The 18,825-nt window shown below is 47.7% G+C and overlaps 6 protein-coding genes across 7 annotated transcripts; 4 read left to right on the forward strand and 2 right to left on the reverse strand.

Annotated features, from left to right (window-relative positions):
* Nucleotides 1-115: 115 nt before the first annotated feature.
* DFL_003636 (uncharacterized protein) lies at nt 116-5,420 on the forward strand (the record flags this gene model as incomplete). 2 transcript variants are annotated; one of them, XM_067632602.1, is made up of 7 exons in its annotated part: nt 116-1,646; nt 1,741-1,762; nt 1,844-1,855; nt 1,936-4,707; nt 4,765-4,916; nt 4,975-5,308; nt 5,369-5,420. In XM_067632602.1, the coding sequence occupies 7 exons, from the start codon at nt 116-118 to the stop codon at nt 5,418-5,420; spliced, it is 4,875 nt and encodes a 1,624-aa protein (XP_067490855.1). The 2 variants fall into 2 exon arrangements, with proteins under 2 accessions (XP_067490855.1, XP_067490854.1); XM_067632601.1 differs by lacking the exon at nt 1,844-1,855.
* Nucleotides 5,421-6,058: 638 nt separating this feature from the next.
* Nucleotides 6,059-7,190, forward strand: DFL_003637 (uncharacterized protein; the record flags this gene model as incomplete). The annotated part of the gene is made up of 3 exons (XM_067632603.1): nt 6,059-6,150; nt 6,232-6,361; nt 6,447-7,190. 3 exons carry the CDS (start codon nt 6,059-6,061, stop codon nt 7,188-7,190), a joined length of 966 nt encoding a protein of 321 aa, XP_067490856.1.
* Nucleotides 7,191-7,482: 292 nt separating this feature from the next.
* Nucleotides 7,483-7,910, reverse strand: DFL_003638 (uncharacterized protein; the record flags this gene model as incomplete). The annotated part of the gene is made up of 4 exons (XM_067632604.1): nt 7,483-7,511; nt 7,574-7,658; nt 7,751-7,795; nt 7,851-7,910. 4 exons carry the CDS (start codon nt 7,908-7,910, stop codon nt 7,483-7,485), a joined length of 219 nt encoding a protein of 72 aa, XP_067490857.1.
* A 239-nt stretch (nt 7,911-8,149) lies between these two features.
* DFL_003639 (uncharacterized protein) lies at nt 8,150-10,648 on the forward strand (the record flags this gene model as incomplete). The annotated part of the gene is made up of 4 exons (XM_067632605.1): nt 8,150-8,318; nt 8,401-8,712; nt 8,802-9,301; nt 9,392-10,648. 4 exons carry the CDS (start codon nt 8,150-8,152, stop codon nt 10,646-10,648), a joined length of 2,238 nt encoding a protein of 745 aa, XP_067490858.1.
* Nucleotides 10,649-11,178: 530 nt separating this feature from the next.
* Nucleotides 11,179-12,374, forward strand: DFL_003640 (uncharacterized protein; the record flags this gene model as incomplete). The annotated part of the gene is made up of 2 exons (XM_067632607.1): nt 11,179-11,267; nt 11,348-12,374. The coding sequence occupies 2 exons, from the start codon at nt 11,179-11,181 to the stop codon at nt 12,372-12,374; spliced, it is 1,116 nt and encodes a 371-aa protein (XP_067490859.1).
* A 643-nt stretch (nt 12,375-13,017) lies between these two features.
* DFL_003641 (uncharacterized protein) lies at nt 13,018-15,181 on the reverse strand (the record flags this gene model as incomplete). The annotated part of the gene is made up of 8 exons (XM_067632608.1): nt 13,018-13,173; nt 13,230-14,172; nt 14,232-14,371; nt 14,438-14,496; nt 14,565-14,636; nt 14,750-14,823; nt 14,921-14,972; nt 15,049-15,181. The coding sequence occupies 8 exons, from the start codon at nt 15,179-15,181 to the stop codon at nt 13,018-13,020; spliced, it is 1,629 nt and encodes a 542-aa protein (XP_067490860.1).
* Between the last annotated feature and the right edge of the window lie 3,644 nt (nt 15,182-18,825).

An 18,825-nucleotide genomic window follows, 5' to 3' on the forward strand; every position in this document is an offset into this window, starting at 1 on the left:
TGAATAATCTGTCACAATACATGCATTCACATGTATGTATTGTATTTGATTAACTGGAATTTGATTCGATTTGATAACCCTATACTATAGTTAGAAGGGAAAGAAACATTGATCCATGCAAATGACATCGTCCACTTCCACACCACCAGTACCTCTGCCGCCGCCGGCTTCGATAGGCCTTCGTGGCAGCAACAGGAGTAGCATTAGTAGTACCACGAACGGCGAAGGAAAATTACAATCGATACCAGAAACAGACTCCGCTTCTGCTGTAGATGCCGCTAGCAGCAGTAGCAAGCCTGTTAGCTCCGCCAGTAGCATTGCGAACAATCCTGGCTCCGATGCGTCAACTCCGACAGCCACTAGACCTTCCTTATCTTACCGACCGAACGGCACCCAGGCCATTGCTGGCCCTCCCGACCAATCCGATGGCCGAAGTGCTGCTGTCGTCCGACCAGCTGCATCCGCTTCTTCTACGGGCCACAAGCAGCAACAGCAACATGATAGTAGTGCTGTTTCCGCCGCGACTGCTAATCACACCAATGCTGGCGCCGCTACTCCCCAACAGCAGCCTATTGCCTCTGCCTCTCTCGATGTTGACAGCAATAAAATTCAGAACAACGACCAACAGCTAGCTTCCTCGCTATCAAGTACATCTTCTGCCTTTACCTCTCGCTACGATACTTCTTCAGCAGTACCCTCGGTCGCTAGTACCTCTGCCCAGCCGATTCCTACTCGGAAAAATTCAATTTCGGGTCCCTCCAAGTCGCAATCCTCATCTCGCCAGTCGTCTTTTCACGCTACCTCGGGCTTTTTCAAGGATCTGCTAGCGTCCACCACTGCTGCATTTTTGCCGTCTTCGTCTTCCGGGAAACGGCGTCCCAGCATACACTTCAGACATCGCAGGTCTACTTCTTCAAATTCCTTCTCTGGTATTTCGCCAATGGCGGCCAACCAGGTCGATGGTAATGGTCGTGACGACCCACCTTTGTTCTCGTCGACTCTAGAACGAACGGCTTCACACTCAAGCACAAACACTTCCAACTCTCGTTTCACACATTCTTCCGTTGTTGGTACTCCGGCACCCACTTCTTCGGGCCCACAGTCTTATAAAATCCAGGCCGACATCCACTTGCTTGGTCGGGATAACAATCATAATAATAACGGTGGTGCGACTGTCCCTGCCGCTGGAGGATTCATCCAACAACCTGCAATCATGCCTGCTGCCGCCTACATACCTTCTAACGGACTCTCTCCAATCGCTGGTTCTCCGGACGGTGGGCCGACCGACTCAAATACAATTTTACACAAGAACGGTCTCCCAAATCCCACCCCTCCAGTTGCTTCTCAAAATTCTCTCGCGCAGGCTCTCGCGCAGGTGAACGCTGCCTCAGGCCGTAGCACACCCGCTACGGCCTCTTCGCCTCCTAGTGAAGACGGACAAGGTAACGTTCCTACCAAAAGACGACCATCCGTTTCAACAACTTCATCGTCTACTCCTAACCCAGCCCCCAAAATCGGAAGGGTTGGAGTCTGTGCCCTTGACATCAAAGCTCGATCGAAACCATGTCGGCATATTTTGAACCGGCTTATGGCTAACGGCGACTTTGAGATTGTGATTTTCGGCGACAAGGTGATATTGGACGAAGGTAGGATTCATACCAAAAACCCCATGAAAGATGACATAATTCATGGGTCCTCGGATGCTTCCGTAAAAACAAAATATGCTGACTCCAGGCTTAGACGTAGAAAACTGGCCTACATGGTAGGTGTCCTTTTGCGAAATCTCATTCGTCCATTCGTTCTGACAGCTCCATTGCGATTTCCTATTTAATATATGCACCAGCCCAACACAACGGTCGGCGTGGGGGGTCGCACAGATCATCCAGGTTACAGCTTTGCATCTACGATACTAATAATATTTTTTTCACTATGTAGTGACTTTTTAATATCCTTCTTCTCATCTGGATTCCCTCTTGACAAGGCGATCCGTTATGTTGCTCTAAGAAAGCCGTTTTGCGTCAACTCGCTACCGATGCAAAAGGTCCTTTGGGACAGGCGATTGGTTCTACGTATCCTCGATTCGATCAAGGTTCCGACTCCGAAACGTTTGGAAGTGTCCAGGGACGGTGGTCCTTACCTTTCTCCCAGCACTGCTGCGGCACTCTATGAGCATACCGGGATAAAATTACCTCCACCCGGTGATCCTGCGTGGAAGGCTCCCCAGTCCGTGGAACTCATCGACGAAGATACCATTAGCGTGGACGGGGTAACTCTGAAGAAACCATTCGTTGAGAAACCTGTGAGCGGTGAGGACCACAACATCCGGATTTACTACTCGAAAGCGCAAGGTGGAGGGGTTCGAAAGCTATTCCGCAAGGTTGGGAATAAATCCTCAGAATATGACCCTAACCTCTCAAAGCCCAGATCGTCCGGTTCATTCATCTACGAGCAGTTCATGGTCGTCGACAACTCTGAAGACGTTAAAGGTTACACCGTCGGTACTGAATTCTGCCACGCCGAGACCAGAAAGTCGCCAGTTGTCGACGGCCTCGTCCGTCGCAATACAAATGGGAAGGAGATCAGATTCGTCACAACTTTGACACCCGCCGAGTCCTCAATGGCAACCAAGATCGTTAAATCATTCGGCCAAAACGTGTGCGGGTTTGATCTGCTGCGTGTCAATGGAAAGAGCTTCGTCATTGATGTGAACGGGTGGAGCTTCGTCAAGGACAATAATGAGTATTATGACAAATGCGCCGAAAAGCTCAGAGCTATATTTATTGACGTGAAGGAGAAACGTGCTCCGGGAAGAGCTAGGTCCGATAGTACCAATCAGGCCTCCATTGACAGAAGCCAGTCGCAATCGCGAATCAACAGGTTCAGTGCGACGAAGCAATCTATCGGGAACTCTCTGAATCAATTGCTCCACCGAAGCCCGTCGACATCCCGTCTTAGTATGGATCGGACCTCTTCGAAGGACAAAGAGCCGCCCAGTCCGGGACCCGGTACTCCTCCACCTGGTAACCCAACCCTCCTTCAACCATCTGCATCATCAGGGACACTGCAAGTTACCGCCCCTGTACCCATACCACACGTGGTTGGGTCTGTGAGGAGCAATCCGGAATTGGCCCCACCTGCTCAGGGAGCATCAGTTCCCGCCGGCCCCAAGCACACCTGGAAACTCAAGGGTATGGTTGCTGTTCTTCGACACGCAGATAGAACGCCGAAGCAAAAATTCAAGTTTAGCTTCCACACTCAACCTTTTGTGGATCTACTCAAGGGTCACAAAGACGAGGTAATCTTGGTTGAAGAAGGTCTAGACCAGGTTTTATTAGCCACGGAAGCGGCTTTGAAAGAAGGTGTTGAGGACCGAGAAAAGGTCAGGTTGTTGAGGAATGCGCTTCAGCGTAAAATGGCGTATCCTGGAACGAAAGTTCAGATCAAGCCACAAGGCTTCAAGAAGAAGAGCAGCGTGAAATTAAAGGAAAAGTCACAACCTGAGGCACCGTCGTTCATCCCAGACACGGTTCATGATGCAGAGGAAAAGGTCATCCTGACCGAAGAGGCCTCCTTGAAGTCTGAGAAGGATCCGTTGCCTGTTGCGATCAACGATGACTATGTCGTAGACAAACTGCAGCTCATCATCAAGTGGGGTGGCGAGCCCACACACTCCGCCAGATATCAGTCCCAAGACCTTGGAGAGAATATGAGGAAGGATTTGTTGCTCATGAACAGGGAAGTTTTGAATGATGTTACAATTTTCACATCGTCAGAGCGAAGAGTATCAACAAGTGCGCACATCTGGGCGGCTAGCTTCCTCGATGTCAAAGAAATTTCTCAAGGGAGGATTGCCATTCGCAAGGATCTCCTGGATGACAGCAATGCGGCAAAGGATGAAATGGACAAAGTTAAGAAGAAGCTCAAAACCCTCCTGCGAAAGGGTGCAGAAGCGCCACCTCAGTTTGCCTGGCCGAGAGAGAACTTTCCAGAGCCATCCGTGGTCATGCAAAATGTCGTTCAATTGATGAAGTTCCACCAAAAGGTTATGCAACATAACTACAAGAAGTACTTCGGTGAGGGACAAGATGGTAGCCTCATACCCACTCCCGCTGCCCAAGAAAAATCTTCCAAATCAACTCAGTCTGCTAGCGGATCTTCCGGGGTCATGGCGGGGGCGCTCACCCAGGCTAATACCACGAATGCGATCCAAAGCCGATGGTGCTGTGGTGAAGATCCAGCTCTGTTCCGTGAGCGATGGGAGAAGCTGTTCGTTGAGTTCTGTGAGACGAAAGGAAAGGAACCGGACCCTAGCAAGATTTCGGAACTGTACGATACGATGAAGTTTGACGCCCTCCACAACCGACAATTCCTCGAGACGATGTTCACGCCTTCGTCCGAGATAATGGAAGAGGAGGGTATCGTAGATACGGGCACTAATGGCCTCGGATCGACCAATGGGACATCTGGGAATGCCGCCGAGAGTGCGGTTGAGTCGACAGAAGATGGCGGAAAGGCTGGAGGTATCCTTCGAGCACACAGACTAGGAAGAAGACGAAATAGCCGTAGGGGGACCAGCCCTCAAGGACGACCTAGCATTACCGACGACGATGCTTCGGGGAAAGTTGATAAATACCGTGCAGCTATCAAGGACGACTTCCGGCTCACAAAACTTCGGGAATTGTATCGGCTGGCGAAGGTCCTTTTCGAGTATGTCCCCAGGTGTGGTTTGAGATTGTCGTGATGATGCTAACATTTGACAAATAGTTTCGTCTCTCCGCAGGAGTATGGAATCGATAATAACGAGAAGCTTGAAATCGGGTTGTTGACTTCGTTGCCGTTGCTCAAGCAGATCGTCAAGGATCTCGAGCATGTTCAGGCGAGCGAGACCGCGCAGTCTTTCTTCTACTTTACCAAGGGTGCGTAATTACGGCAAACTTCAAACCTGCTAGGGGTAATGACTAACGTGGTCCACAGAATCCCACGTCTATACTCTACTCAATTGTATTTTAGAATCCGGGATCAAAACCAAGATGGAGCGTAACGCGATTCCAGAGCTCGACTATCTTACTCAGATATGCTTTGAGCTCTACGAATCTGAAAACAAAAACGTCCCCGGCGCGACACCGTGCGATCCGAATACCTCTAGCTATTCGATACGTATCAGTATATCGCCAGGCTGTCACAGCAACGATCCGTTAGATATGCAATTGGACGCGAAACATTGCATCGGAGTTACTCCGAGAAGGAATCTTATCGGGCACCATGATTGGAAGGATCTCCTGGCTAGATTCAAGGAGAAGTTTGATCGGTATGTAACTGTGCCTTGGCGTCTTCTAGATGATGTCCACTAATGATCACCACAATACAGCGTCCAACTTCCAAAACGATTCATACCTATTAACCTAGCAGAAGAGGACTGAAGTTTCTCTTCGCAATTGGTATTTCTTTTCTCGCGCATAACGTATCCTCGAAACTTCTTAAGCATTCGAGAATAGTATACAACACTGCCAATAATGTATTAGCGATTGGCAGTGTTTCGTTTCTTTCTTTCCTTCGAACTCCTTTACGGCGGTCTTGTTTTTCCTTTTTTCAAAAAGATAGTGCGGCCGTGTAAGCTCAGTGAACTATAGATGAGATAGGAAGTGCATGCATAGAGGGGATTGAAGATAGGCGCAATGATAATAGAGGTTCTGTTGAATGTACATCCCGAGGCTTTTTCTTACTCGTCGTTCTACTATGCTTCCTACCTTCCATACACCTTCTCACCTACCCACCTACCCACTTACGAGATACCCGAGTCCATAATAATCCACTTCAATCCATACGCATCTACAACTTGATCTCAAGATGGCGGATAAAAAGCAAGAAGATATCAACCCCTCCGAAGGGGCCCAGCTTCAAGCCAATGGCGATGCATCAGGCTTCGGAACCAGAGCCCAGAAGATGCAGCGTATGCCAAAGGTCATCTCTTTACACGTCCCACCGAGCGGTTCGGTTTCTCGAGGTGGCCAGGACGGATGGTACTGTCCCAAAGATAAATGTCGCCAGAAATTCAACAATGTCAAGGATCGCAACGACCATGCTCATTGGCACCATGCCTGGTGCTGGAAGTGTAAGGTTGATCTCAAGACTCAGAAGGCTCTGCAACATGTACGTTTTTTCTTCCTTCCCCTCCGTGTCTCTCGAATCTGACAAGTACACGGGTTTTACTAATAACGTTGCTTTCGACAGCACCATCGAACTGTCCTCCACCCTAGATGCAAGTAGTCCTGCGTCCCCAGCTGCTCCGGAAAGTTCGACAGGCCATCTGAACTACTCACCCACCTCGAGGGTCACGGATGCGCTACAGCTGCAGCCAGGGGTATCTACGAACACGGAGTGGCCCACCTAATCCTCCTCGACTACACCCGTGACTTCACCAACGAAGAAAAAGTCTACATCGCCAGCCTCGACATGAAAGCCATGTCCTCCCCAAGGAAACAATCTGGCTCGTCGACCCGCTCGGCAAATTCTACGAGGTCATCGCCAACAACAACAATATGCACAAAATCAGCGGGGAATCACAGTTCACGTATACCTGGAAGATCCAGGGGGATGACTTTGGCGACATCTCCGGAGATTGCAAGTATACCTGTCTCCCCTGCGGAGAGAAGTATGATCGACCGCGTAATTTCCACGAACATATCCGCGGAGTTGAGAAGAAGAGGAAGAGGGTTATGGCCGTCTATGTGGTTTGGAAGTGTGAAGGGTGTGAAGCTGTTTTTAGGGGTTTGAGTGGATTGGCCAATCATTATGAGAATGGGTGTAAAGAGATGATTGAGGAGATGGGGGCTTTGAGGAAGGAGAAGGAGCATTGGAATGAATTGGATGAAGCTATGAAGAAGCAGATGGGGATAGATGATGGAGACGATGTGGTTGTTTTGGATTATGAGGAATTGACGAGTGTTACGTATGAGGGTGACGCTGATGATGAAGATGAAGACGAGGAGAATGGGTGGAAAGATGGTAACAAGGGGAAGAAAGGGAAGAATGATAAGGAAGAAGAGTCGAGGGAGGGGGAGAAGGAAGTGATGAAGATGATGAGGAAGAAGACGAGGGTGTGGAGGAGGAGACCGGTTGCTCTGAATCTAGTTCCGAAGGCTCAGAGGAGGAGTATGCTGGAGATAAGCCAACTGGGTTGGAGAATATGATCTCGAGTATGGGAATTGTGCGTGCGGGGGAGACTTCTGGCGACGACGATGAAGATTGGATTGATTGAATTCTTTCTTTCTTCCTTTTTCTGTTATTATCTCCAAATAACGCTGTAGGCAATTCGAGGGTCAAAAGATATGAATATTAGACCTGCCATGATATACTTTCTTCGGTTTGTATGTTATTCCTTCTTCTTCTTCTTCCGCTCCTCCTCTCTGAGATGAGGTACCAGTGCTAGAATACTGGAAACCTGATAGAGAGGATGCAATGCAACCTTCATTCAACCATTCATTACTTCGGGGGTACCAAGCTGTTCGTCTCTGTGAATACCTTTGTATTAGCAAATCATACCATTGATGTTTGTATGAAAAGGCAAACAAACCTTCGAGGTTCATCTCGAGATAACTCTGATAGTTCTGCCACATGTGCGAGAAGAGTTCTGCCTCCATGTTTGCTGCATTTATTTCCTGAACCCATGTATCCCATAGTTAGATAATTCTTTCATCTGACTATCTACTACATTGTATGTAGTATATAATATAAGAGTGGGTATATTTACCCGGATACGGTTATTGAACTCTTTGACGGCTTCGTTTAGTTTCTCCTACAGTATCCTTAGTATGTGATATAGATATCATGTGAAGTAGAAATATAAATACCACATTGCCGATAATTCGGTTGAGCAGGAGCGACTGCTGGCTCTCGTGCGGTGACTCCATCTTGATCAAGTAAACCTGAGGTTTGAAGTTGAAGATGGAAGGTTGGTTGTGGAGTGAAACACGTGCAGCCAACTTGAACCGCAAAACCGCGTCGCCAACCGTCGACGTCTTCGCTTCAATGCCCGCCCGCGACCGACCCACTTAAACCCACTCTTCATCTCATCCTTTCTCTCATCTCCCACCGACCTCCTCCCCCGAACATTACCAACCATACAAAACATCTACAAAACCCCGCCACAATGTCTCCCAGCGCGACGGCAGAACAATCATCATCCTCAGCAGACTCGCCTAAACCTCCCCAAAAACTCTACTACGTTTTCGAACCTAAATTCCCTGGTCCGACGCCCCAGGCTGATGACTACTCCAAATACCGGGGTCGCAGCGATGCAGCTATCGTCATTGACAATGGTACCTCTACCTGACCCCACCAACATCTTCCGTCATCAATCAACTGCCAATCGATACTAACTGCTCTCTCTTTCCCCTCTAGGCAGCTGGAACACACGTGTCGGCTGGTCTTCAGAATCAGCTCCCCGAATAACATTCCCACCCATCTTATCCAAATACCGAGACCGAAAGCTCGCCCGTACATTCACACTCGTCGGTAATGATGCCTGCGCCGATAGTAACTCCCGAACTGCGGCCAAAAACGCCTTCGATGTCAATATAGTCTCCAATTTTGACGTCATGGAGAATATCCTGGATTATAGCTTTCTGAAGCTTGGGATTGATGATGAGGATGGCATTGGGCATCCGGTTGTTATGACTGAGGCGTTGTGTAATCCGACTTATTCGAGGAAGAGTATGGTTCCCTTTCTTTACTCCTCCAAGTCTACGGGTTTCTTTAGTATAATAGAGCAAAGAAGAACTGACAGTATTCGGGTATTATAGCGATGTCGGAACTCCTCTTCGAAGCATACAATGCACCATCCGTCACATACGGCCTCGATTCTCTCTTCTCATACCACTACAACGGCGGTACCACCGGTCTCGTCCTATCCTCATCGCATACAACGACCCATCTCATCCCCGTTATGAACGGCAAGGGAGTCTTGAACATGGCCACGCGTCTAAATTGGGGTTGTTCACAAGCGGTGGAATTCCTCACCAAGCTGCTGGCTCTAAAATATCCAGGATTCCCAAAGACGTATCAACAACAGATGGAAAGCTTGGTTCAAGAGCATTGCTACGTCAGCCAAGATTATAAAGCTGAGATGTCCGGGTATCTAGAGATGGGCAGTTTGGATGAACGGGATAGAGCGATTCAGTTCCCCTTCGTGGAAATTGTTAAGGAACAGAAGAGCGAAGAGGAACTTGCTAGGATCGCAGAGAGGAGAAAGGAGAGTGGTAGGAGGCTGCAGGAGCAGGCGGCGAAAATGAGACTCGAGAAGGTAAGATCTTCGACTCCAGGTTTCATCCGTAAACATGGATGTAATAATCTTATGGCGCGGTCGGATTCTAATATATAATCTGGATTACAGCTTAAAAAGAAGGAAGAGGAGCTTGCATACTACCAGCACATACTCGAGAAAGGGAAGACGGAAACCAAAAAGAACTTTAGCAGGCAACTAGAAAACGAAGGTTTCCGGGACGAAGCACAACTAGAGAAGCGACTCAAGGAACTAGAGAAATCGATCCGAAGATCACGAAACAAGGATTTGGGTATTGAAGAGGAAGAAGAGGAAGAAGTACCCACATTCCCACTTCTAGATACCCCGGATGAAGAGCTAGACGAAGAGGGCCTCAAGCAGAAGAGAGGCCAGAGACTCCTAAAGGCCAACTATGAGGCTCGACAACGGTTGCGAGCAGAAAAGGAGAAGGAACGAGAGCGACGAAGACTAGAAGCAGAGAAAGAAGAAGAAAAGCGAACAAACGACCTCGAAGGCTGGATCGCAGAGAAGAGGGGTATGAGAGATGGATTAGTTGCCAAGTTGAAGGAACGTGAGCAGAGGAAAAATCAGCTGTCAGATAGGAAGTCGTTGGCTTCGCTGAACAGGATGAAGGCTATCGCTCATCTTGCGTCAGACGAGCCCACGAGGAAACGCAGACGAGGAAATGATGAAGATACCTTTGGTGCCGATGACGACGACTGGGCCATCTACCGCGACATCGCGACCGTCAACGAAGATGAAGAGGAGGAAGATGAAGAAATGCAGACGGAACTTAAGAACCTAGAGGCACAGTTGTTACGCTACGACCCAAATTTTACGGAGGACAGTCTTCAAGGTGCTGGATCGGACTGGAGCAAGAGCTTGATCCATGCGTTCTTGCGGGGCTGTCACCCGTTTGATCCAGAGAACCAGGCCGAAGCCCACCAAATGCACTTGAACGTTGAGAGGATACGTGTTCCCGAGGTTATCTTCGAACCAAGTATGGCCGGTGTCGATCAGGCGGGTATTGTGGAGATCACATCGGAGTTGCTACTTAACAGGATCACAGAGGAGAAGCAGAGAGAATCGATATACAGGGATATATTCCTCACAGGAGGGTATACACTATTCAAGGGCTTCGAAGAGCGAATGCGTACGGCACTCACATCCGTACTCCCATTCGAAGCCGAATTTGCGGTCAGAACTGCGAAGGACCCATTGTTGGATGCATGGAAAGGAGCGGCATTTTGGAGTAAATCGAACATCGGGCAAGCGGCCTGGAAGGGAGCAGCGATCACCAAGGCGGAATATACGGAGAAAGGAGCAGATTATATCAAGGAACATACCCTAGGGAACGTCATGGGCTAGGAGCCCGGCATGCTTTGGAAGGTTCCGACCGGTTCGCCGATGCAGTTGGCCAAAGGGGTTAACTGGCAATCGTTTGAGCGAAAACGCAAGAGAACTGCCATGGGGTCGGGTTTTGATACGGGGATATCTGCGAGATCAGGACTGCGAGATACCATTCAGCGGAAGAGGACCAAGTATTCGTGAATAGGGGTGTTGATTTCTCCTTTTTTGTTTATTTTTGTTTAATTTTTTTAGCCTTGCTGGGAGATTTTGTTAGGGCGGCGTTTATGTGCGATCTTTCTCTTTTTTTTTTTCAATTTTACATAGCGCCTACGCCAACCAGACGTCGACGCCTTTAGCACGCAGTATAGTATATATCCATCTATCGGACCTGTTCATAAATGCAATGGAATACAAGGAGAAGGTGTTAACATATTATCCCTCATATCTCCCGATCGCGAGCTAGAGCCTTCTTCGGCGTGTTGCTCTGTAACTAAAATTGTAGGTGATCATGAGTTGTTAACGTGATATTCCGAACCTCGAATATCTGAATGTCGTCGACAATACATCACTGGCCCGTGCACCGGACTCCCAAGTGCCTACGGAGCTTATTAGGCCATTATAAGTTCATTGGGTCTCGGTAAGTAATCCCTCTGTTTCAAATTTCATACATTTTTTTATGTATACGTCTTCAAGCGCTTTGACTAACGGACGCCATAGACTTCACCGCCAATATTACTCCACGGCCAGAACGAATCCGACATCAGAGTTCAAACAACCGCTTGCATTACTCCCTTACCACCAAGTGATCAAGAGGAGTACGCTCCTATTCTTACTATCAAAGAAGCAGAAGGGGACAAGCCTCCGCTTCGCACGTACCTTCAAAATGGCAGACGCAGAATACGAACCCGGCAGCGAAGCCGCAGCAAACATCCTCTCTAGTCTACAAGAAAAACTTAGGAGTGATAAAGAACTTCAAGAGCGAGCTCGAGAGTTGATATTGAATATCCGAGACATCCAGGCCAGCATCAACGCCGCTAAGTCTGCAGCTGGGAGTCATCGACGGGGAGGTGATGAAGTTCAACTCATCGCTGTATCGAAACTAAAACCCGCGAGCGATATACTGGCACTACACACCACCGGTGACCAAGAACACTTTGGGGAAAACTACATCCAAGAGTTATGGAAAAAACACACAATCCTCCCCACAACAATATCATGGCACTTCATCGGCGGCCTACAATCCTCCTCGATCTCAAAACTAGCGAGGATCAAAAACCTCCACGCCGTCCACTCCATCGACTCCGCCAAAAAAGCGGTGACATTAAACCGTTTGAGACCGGATGGTTTCCCCGCAATCAACGTCTTCGTACAAGTTAACACTTCAGGAGAAGATTCAAAGTCCGGTGTTGAACCGAATAGTGAAGAATTATGGGATATAATATCGACGGTTAGAAAGGATTGTCCGAAGTTGAAGTTGGTGGGGTTGATGACTATCGGGGCTATTGCTAGGAGCCGGGCTGCTAAGGAAGGAGAGGAGAATGAGGATTTTGTGACGTTGGTTGAGGTTGCTGAGGGTCTGGAAGAGAGGATTGAAAAGGAAGAGGGGGAGAAGGTGGAGTTGAAGTTGAGTATGGGGATGAGTGATGATTTTGAGAATGCGATCGGGATGGGGGCTGCGTTTGTTAGGGTTGGGAGTAGCATCTTTGGAGCAAGGCCGAAGAAGGCGGATGCTAGTATTTTATAGCTATACCCTTTACATCTACATAGAACATCGAAAGAAGAAAGGTAAAAATATAAATTCTATTAATCGAACGAGCATACACTTTATTTGAGAATAAATTATATAAAAAATTGTCCGCTTTGTTCTCTTACATCGGACGCCACACCCATCAATTAAGACGGGCGAAAAGGAGTGGACGACGATGTCTTCTTTCCGCGACAATTACCCCTTCCCGTCCCTCCAATCTTAACTCCGAAGAGGAAAGACAAGAAAAGACAAGTCAAGATAAAAATTTCTGATCTTCCAACGCTCCGTTAAGAATACACCCTACTTCCCATAAACCCGAAGGCTCATGGGCAAAGGGGATTCCTGCAAACTCTACAGTCTGCATCGCTGGTGTATGATATTTTCATTTCTGAATGATAAAAGCAAAAAAGGCGTCTGTCCAAAGCATGGGCAAGCTTGATGGCCAGTCGCAATCCCGCTGTGACGAAAAGAATAAAAACCTGTGATTTTCTTTTTATGCACATATTAGGGCGAAAAAGACCATCACTTATTAGTATTCAATAGCACGAAAAAAGAGAAACTCCAAAATGCAAACCCCTTCCGGCCTCCCAAAAGAAAAAAAAGCTAGAAAGAAATTAACGAAAAATGGCATTACTTCCATCTAATCCCAATAGTAGTTATAAAGCGGCGAGATTGTTTCGCCGTGGTGGTTTCTTCGGATCGCCTCGCTAAGGAGATGCGATAGATCAATGACAATGAGCTTCTTGTATTTTCGGCAGATATCTTCGCCGAGTGGGAAGGAGTTTGTGACGACAATCTATTCTACAGTTAGGATATTATTTCCGGTTGTTTTTAAAGAGGCATTTCACTCACCTTATCAATGCACTTGCACTCGTCCATCTCTTCCAGAGTTCCTGACCCGAAGAGGCCGTGAGTAGCAATGCAGTAGACCTTTTTCGCACCGCACACTTTCACCGCCAATTCTGCAGCTGCGACCCAGCTGCCTGCACGGTCGATCATGTCGTCTACAATGAAGATGGTTTTATTCCTAACTTCACCGACAAGCGTGATCATCCTCTCAATCTGATCATGTGGTTCATCGTCCTCGTCTGAAGCGTTAGCATCAACACCGCCGAGTGCATGGCTATCGTGGCCAATAACAGAGGAAGTAGTCGAATAGATACTCGACAACATATGGTCCAAGTTGCCCTCGCCCCCGTTACCCTCGAGAACAACACTAGCGGTCATTGACGGGGATGGGTAGTCGTCGTCGACGACGTGACCTTGTACGAGACGGCTTGTGGTAACATCGGAAACCTGGTCGTCATTGTAAGCGTCTTCCTCGTCCTCTTCCTCGTCCTCGGGGATCCCGTTGTGCTGTTCCTTCAACGGGTGGCTAGATAGACTAGACAGGCTGTGATGGTGACTATGGTGAGGTGACATGTGAGAGTCTGGGTGTGGAACGTTACGATGTCCCATGTGAGTATTTATGCCTAGCATGTTATGTCGAGGAGATGAATCCGAAGACCCCGAACGCTGATGCTGGAGGTATGAACTCAACCCCTGGCGCCGGAACGGTACAGTATCAGAACCTCCTTCGCGAACAGAGTTAGACTTCTCGGATTGAGGCTTTGACGAGTTGTCCGGGGTCTCGATAGCCTTTTCATTGTTCCCGGTATCAACGGTGTTACTCCCATGCTCTGAGTGTGCGGGCGAGTGTCTTCTAGACTGCAAAGCCGAATCGTGGATCGCTCGACGCTTGTCCGTTGTAATCAGAGCAAAGTTGATTTTGAGAGCATCGGCGAGCGATGTCACTCTGCATGATAAACGAGTCAGAGGGAAATCAAAACTACCGTGGGGAGAGAACCGTAGTACCTCTTCGTGCCTCCGGGATTTTTGGATACGACCACTGCCTCCCTCCAATTGGGAACGTTTTGTCTGATCCATTTGGCAAAGATCGGTTCCGCAGCAAGATTGTCTACGGGCTTGGAGAAGAAACCTTTCATTTGAGAGGCCTGTATTTTAAGGATTTTTCATCAGTTACACCGTGTCTGCCTACCACGATCCCGTATGTCACCCACATGTAAGTCCACCGTGATAACATGATCCACACCGGCAACAGTCAACAAATTCGCAAGCACTGCCATGAAATAGACTTTAGTACGTCATAGCCTTGTGGGAATATGTAGCACGGTGAAAGAAACATACTTCTCGCGGTTATGGCTCCCCTATGAGACTTCTTTTTGGACTGTTTCGAGTACGGAAAGTATGGTAACACAGCTATATGAGCAAGCCACAGCACCGCCAGTCAGCAAGTGGAAACCCTCTGCATATCTGACTCAGCCCTATAAGGCCGAGCAGAATGCTATTCGGGAGATCTATTCGGTTCATACCGGTGACTTTGTTTGCCGAACCGCCTTTACAGGCAGATATCAAGATCAAGGTCTCCATGATGGCATCGTTGACCCTGTTCCACAAACATCAACCGCGAGCGGTTTGCTTGTCAGCCTTCAACATTGATCTTCCGTGTACCGAAAGGTCAACGAAGAGAGTGTCCGGCATACTTTGGCCCTCCACCCTGGACAATGAAAACGTCCTGCTCTCTAATCGAGCATCCTAATGGTGGTCTGTTAGAATCGGCGAGTCCTTCGACTAAGGTTACAATAACTGATTTAAGATGTTGGCTCCATACCAACTTGCACGCTGGTCTCGCCATTGGCGAACTTTTTCAGCTCGGCTTTAGACGGGGCCCGACCTAGTCTTTCGCAGATGGCATCGCAGAGAGCCGGGTTGGAGGTACCCGAGAAGATCTGGACACGACGCATTGCTATGTTCGTTTTACTTGTGTGTATGTATGCCGGCTAATCTATAACTTTGGTAAGGCTGTGTATTTTGTGAAATTGCGTGGATATAACTGCAGTGCCACTTTGTAGCAGGTACAGTCTGGTTGGGATCAATTGGACGACGTCTATGATCAAGGTGAGGAATTAGAATGATCTCGAGGAACCATTTGAAGTTTTGTGATAGCCCCCTACATCAGGCGATAGATGTAAGGGACCGCAAGTGTATTAATCGAGAAAGAGGAGGATGGACAGAGAGAGATATACTGGTTCTGGGGTAATATCGTCGGAGTGTGATATTTATGGATGTTCTCTGAGGTGAAGGGAAAAAAAAAAAATTTCGTTTTCGGGCCCCCGTTCGGTTGGGTTAGCCGCGGCTGGCCAATGGCGGACTCTGAAGACCCTCATCGCAACACATTGGGTTGGCCAACTTTCGCTTCTCCACTTCCCCTCTTCACTTCCCCTCCTGCTGGTGGATATCGCCAAAGTGCAGCTGTCGCGATCATTGTCGTATCAAAGAAGGCCTAGATGAGGAGAACATGAAAGGAAAAAGGGCCAGAGATAACGTTGACGGTCTCCATCATAAAATGAGGCTGATATGCAATGTTTGGCTCAATCAGATGGAAGGCCACCTCCACGTGCATATTCCTCCACCAGACACCGGGATCTTGTAATATAATATAACAACCTCCACCCGGTCCTTGCGGAATATATTAAAAAGCCAACTGATTTACAAAGCATGGCAGCGAACCAACAGCACCGTCGGCATGCCCCCCTCGGCCATGTCATGGACACGGCCTTGGTGGGGCAGGTACATATGGATGTACCCAATCAAGGGAACGTCTCTCGGGAGCTGCCGGTACACATCGGCGGCGGCGCAAATATGCGATGAGCGCCGCCAGTCAGCCTGCAGCCCTGTGTAACATTTTGGTCATCGAATTGCGACGGCAATAGCCATAAGGTCATAAGATAGGACAGCCTTTCTTTAGCACGTCTGACCTTCTGCAGAAGTTAAGTTTTCCGGTCCCGATTTATACATATGCATTGGCTCGTTTTGTTTCAATCTAAAGAAGAACTGGAATGCGCGTAGATACTTACCGTCGTTTCTTACCTGGTACGGGGTTTGACGCCTGTTTTGAGTAATCCGGATGCATAAACACGCCTCATAACTTGCGTAGGTGTATATAAATCCGAAGCGACGTATCATCGCCATGAATCACAGCCTAATAACCTTTTCCATGCGTCTTCCAATCCCATTCTTTTTTTTTCCAGCTTGCTCATGTGCTTCGCGTACCGTACTTACATACATCCTCGGATATTCAACCTTGCCACCAACTTGACAAGGGCTATATCTCGAACTCTCAAGCTTTTGGGTTCAAGGACACATGTTCATTTAATTTCTGAAGCTCATCGCTCTGACCCGGATGACATGCGATTCTCTCGCATAAGCTTTAGCTTACCCCAACAATCACACGAAAGGAAAAAACCCTCGTTAAACGTTATAAACGGAGCTATGGCGGCCGTTTCTGCCGTTGGGATATTCCGGAGAACCCTGGTACTCCATAACTTTCGACATTAGGCAGAAGAAAAAAAAAATCATATTGTACCCTTGGAAGCTCATCGCACACACTTTTTCGTACCTGATTTTTCGCTCGTGTGACTATATCCCCTGAGGAAGGAGGGAGAGGAAATGTGAATGCGATGTTTGTGAGAAGAGAAAAATATTTTTTTGTACGATTTTCTTCTAGTCTAATTACAAATGTCATTATATGGAAAATAAAAATCCGAATCAGCTTTTGGGTATCATGCTGGTTTTTAGAAGAGAAAAGGAAATAGATGAGCACAAAAGAAACGATAGAATGTGCGTAATATTATACAGTGATACGAAAAGCAAAATTCCTCTCTAGAATAAACAAAAGGTGTATATAATACGATATGGCGGATGATGAAAGAAGGAGAAAGCCGACTTTTTGCCCGTGATCCCATAGCTTGCGCTTGATGACGATGTATGTGGTATATATCAAACAATAAAAAGTGTATAAAAGCAAAAGACCGGTATCAAAGAATCGAAATGAGAAAAAACAAGAGAGACGAGATGAAAGCGAGCGATTAGGTATTAGGTATATTAGGAGGTAAGGATAAAGAACCGCTTTGCTTTTGGGGGTATAAAAAGTCGCTGGAAAAACATTGCGCCGTCCCGATGAGGTTGAAGGAGAAGATTCGAGCAAGCAGGAACTGATTTCGGATAAAAAGGCTGAGAAGAGATAAAAACCCGGAAGTAGGATAGCAGAGCTGAGACGATGGCAAAAAAGAGGGAAAAGGATAAATCGCTTGCAAAGAAAAATTGTGACCGTTCCGTTAGAGAGATGCATGCAGAGAGTCTCGTGGCTGTAAAATCCAAGATTGCGAGGGTATGGTCATAAAGGCAGGAGGCCGAAGAGGGTTCGAGATATCTTTTTTGCCGCTGCAGGGGAAATTGAAAGAACCTTGATGCTCTACGTCAAGCCAGTTGAACGCAAGGCTGTCGGTTCCATGGGCTTAGACGGGAAGAGATGGCAAACAGGCGACAGAATGATGTTGAAAGACCAAAGAGTTGTCTCACGATCGAGAACTATATGCTGCTGCTATGTCGCATCCCAGTAGGTATAACTCCGTTAGGTCCGATGTTCCAAATATATCTGTTTGACTGATATATATTAGGTACGGAACATGTCGAAGTATTAGGTCTACTGGTTGCACAGAGACAAGCACAGCCCTTTGTCATGAGGATTCGGTGACTCAATCAATTAGGTCGTAGGCTGTCGTCGTATTAGGGAAGTGCAGTCTCTTTACAGACCATGGGTGCATGGCCTGCAGGTCTTTAGCTTGCAGTGCTGGCACTCAAAGATGAACCAATGAGGTTCGGAGTGGCACATTCCACATGTCCACATCACGGCAGTGGTGTCGGACTTGATGATCTTGAAGGCGTGGTGGCAGTGAGCCGTAGGAGCTTGAGAGATTGCACCAGGCATTTTTAAGATATAAAAATTATACTGTACGAGGTATAAGAGATATAGAAGTAGAAGAGAATGTGTTGTTGTTCGGATTAGGAAGCGCTTGTTAGGCAGGCGAGTTTCTTTGGGAAGATTAATAGAAGCAAAGAGAATTAAGAGTAATTTGTATTTATAACGTTCGTTAACTTATACCCAACGTTCTGGATCCTGAGGCCGAGAAACCGGATGGTCGATATGATGCTGATGATATGTGATCTGTATCTTGGTCTGAATGCAAGGGAATGGTGATGGAATGAAGATGGAAGAGCTACTGGAAGGAGGTGGAATGGGCAATATATAACCAAGACCAATGTGTGGGTGTGCTGAGGCTCGTCCGCAAGCAAAGGGAAACCCAGGAGACTGGTATGAAGTTTGAATCACCACCACCACACACCTCGAAACAAAGAAAAGAAAGCAAGCAAGCAGCCATGACAAGAGAAAGCAATCTGAAAAAGAAATATACCGTTCTAAATATCGGAGGGAAAAAAAGCCTACGGTTTCGTGGGCTTGGGTCCGAACGATTGCGAGTCTCATTACGGGACTTTCTTCCGCCTGTTTTTGAGCTGACTTTCGCACTCCGGGCACAGTTCTAATTCC

This window comes from Arthrobotrys flagrans (assembly GCF_004000055.1).
Source record: "Arthrobotrys flagrans strain CBS H-5679 chromosome Unknown unitig_0, whole genome shotgun sequence".
Lineage (NCBI taxonomy): Eukaryota > Fungi > Ascomycota > Orbiliomycetes > Orbiliales > Orbiliaceae > Arthrobotrys > Arthrobotrys flagrans.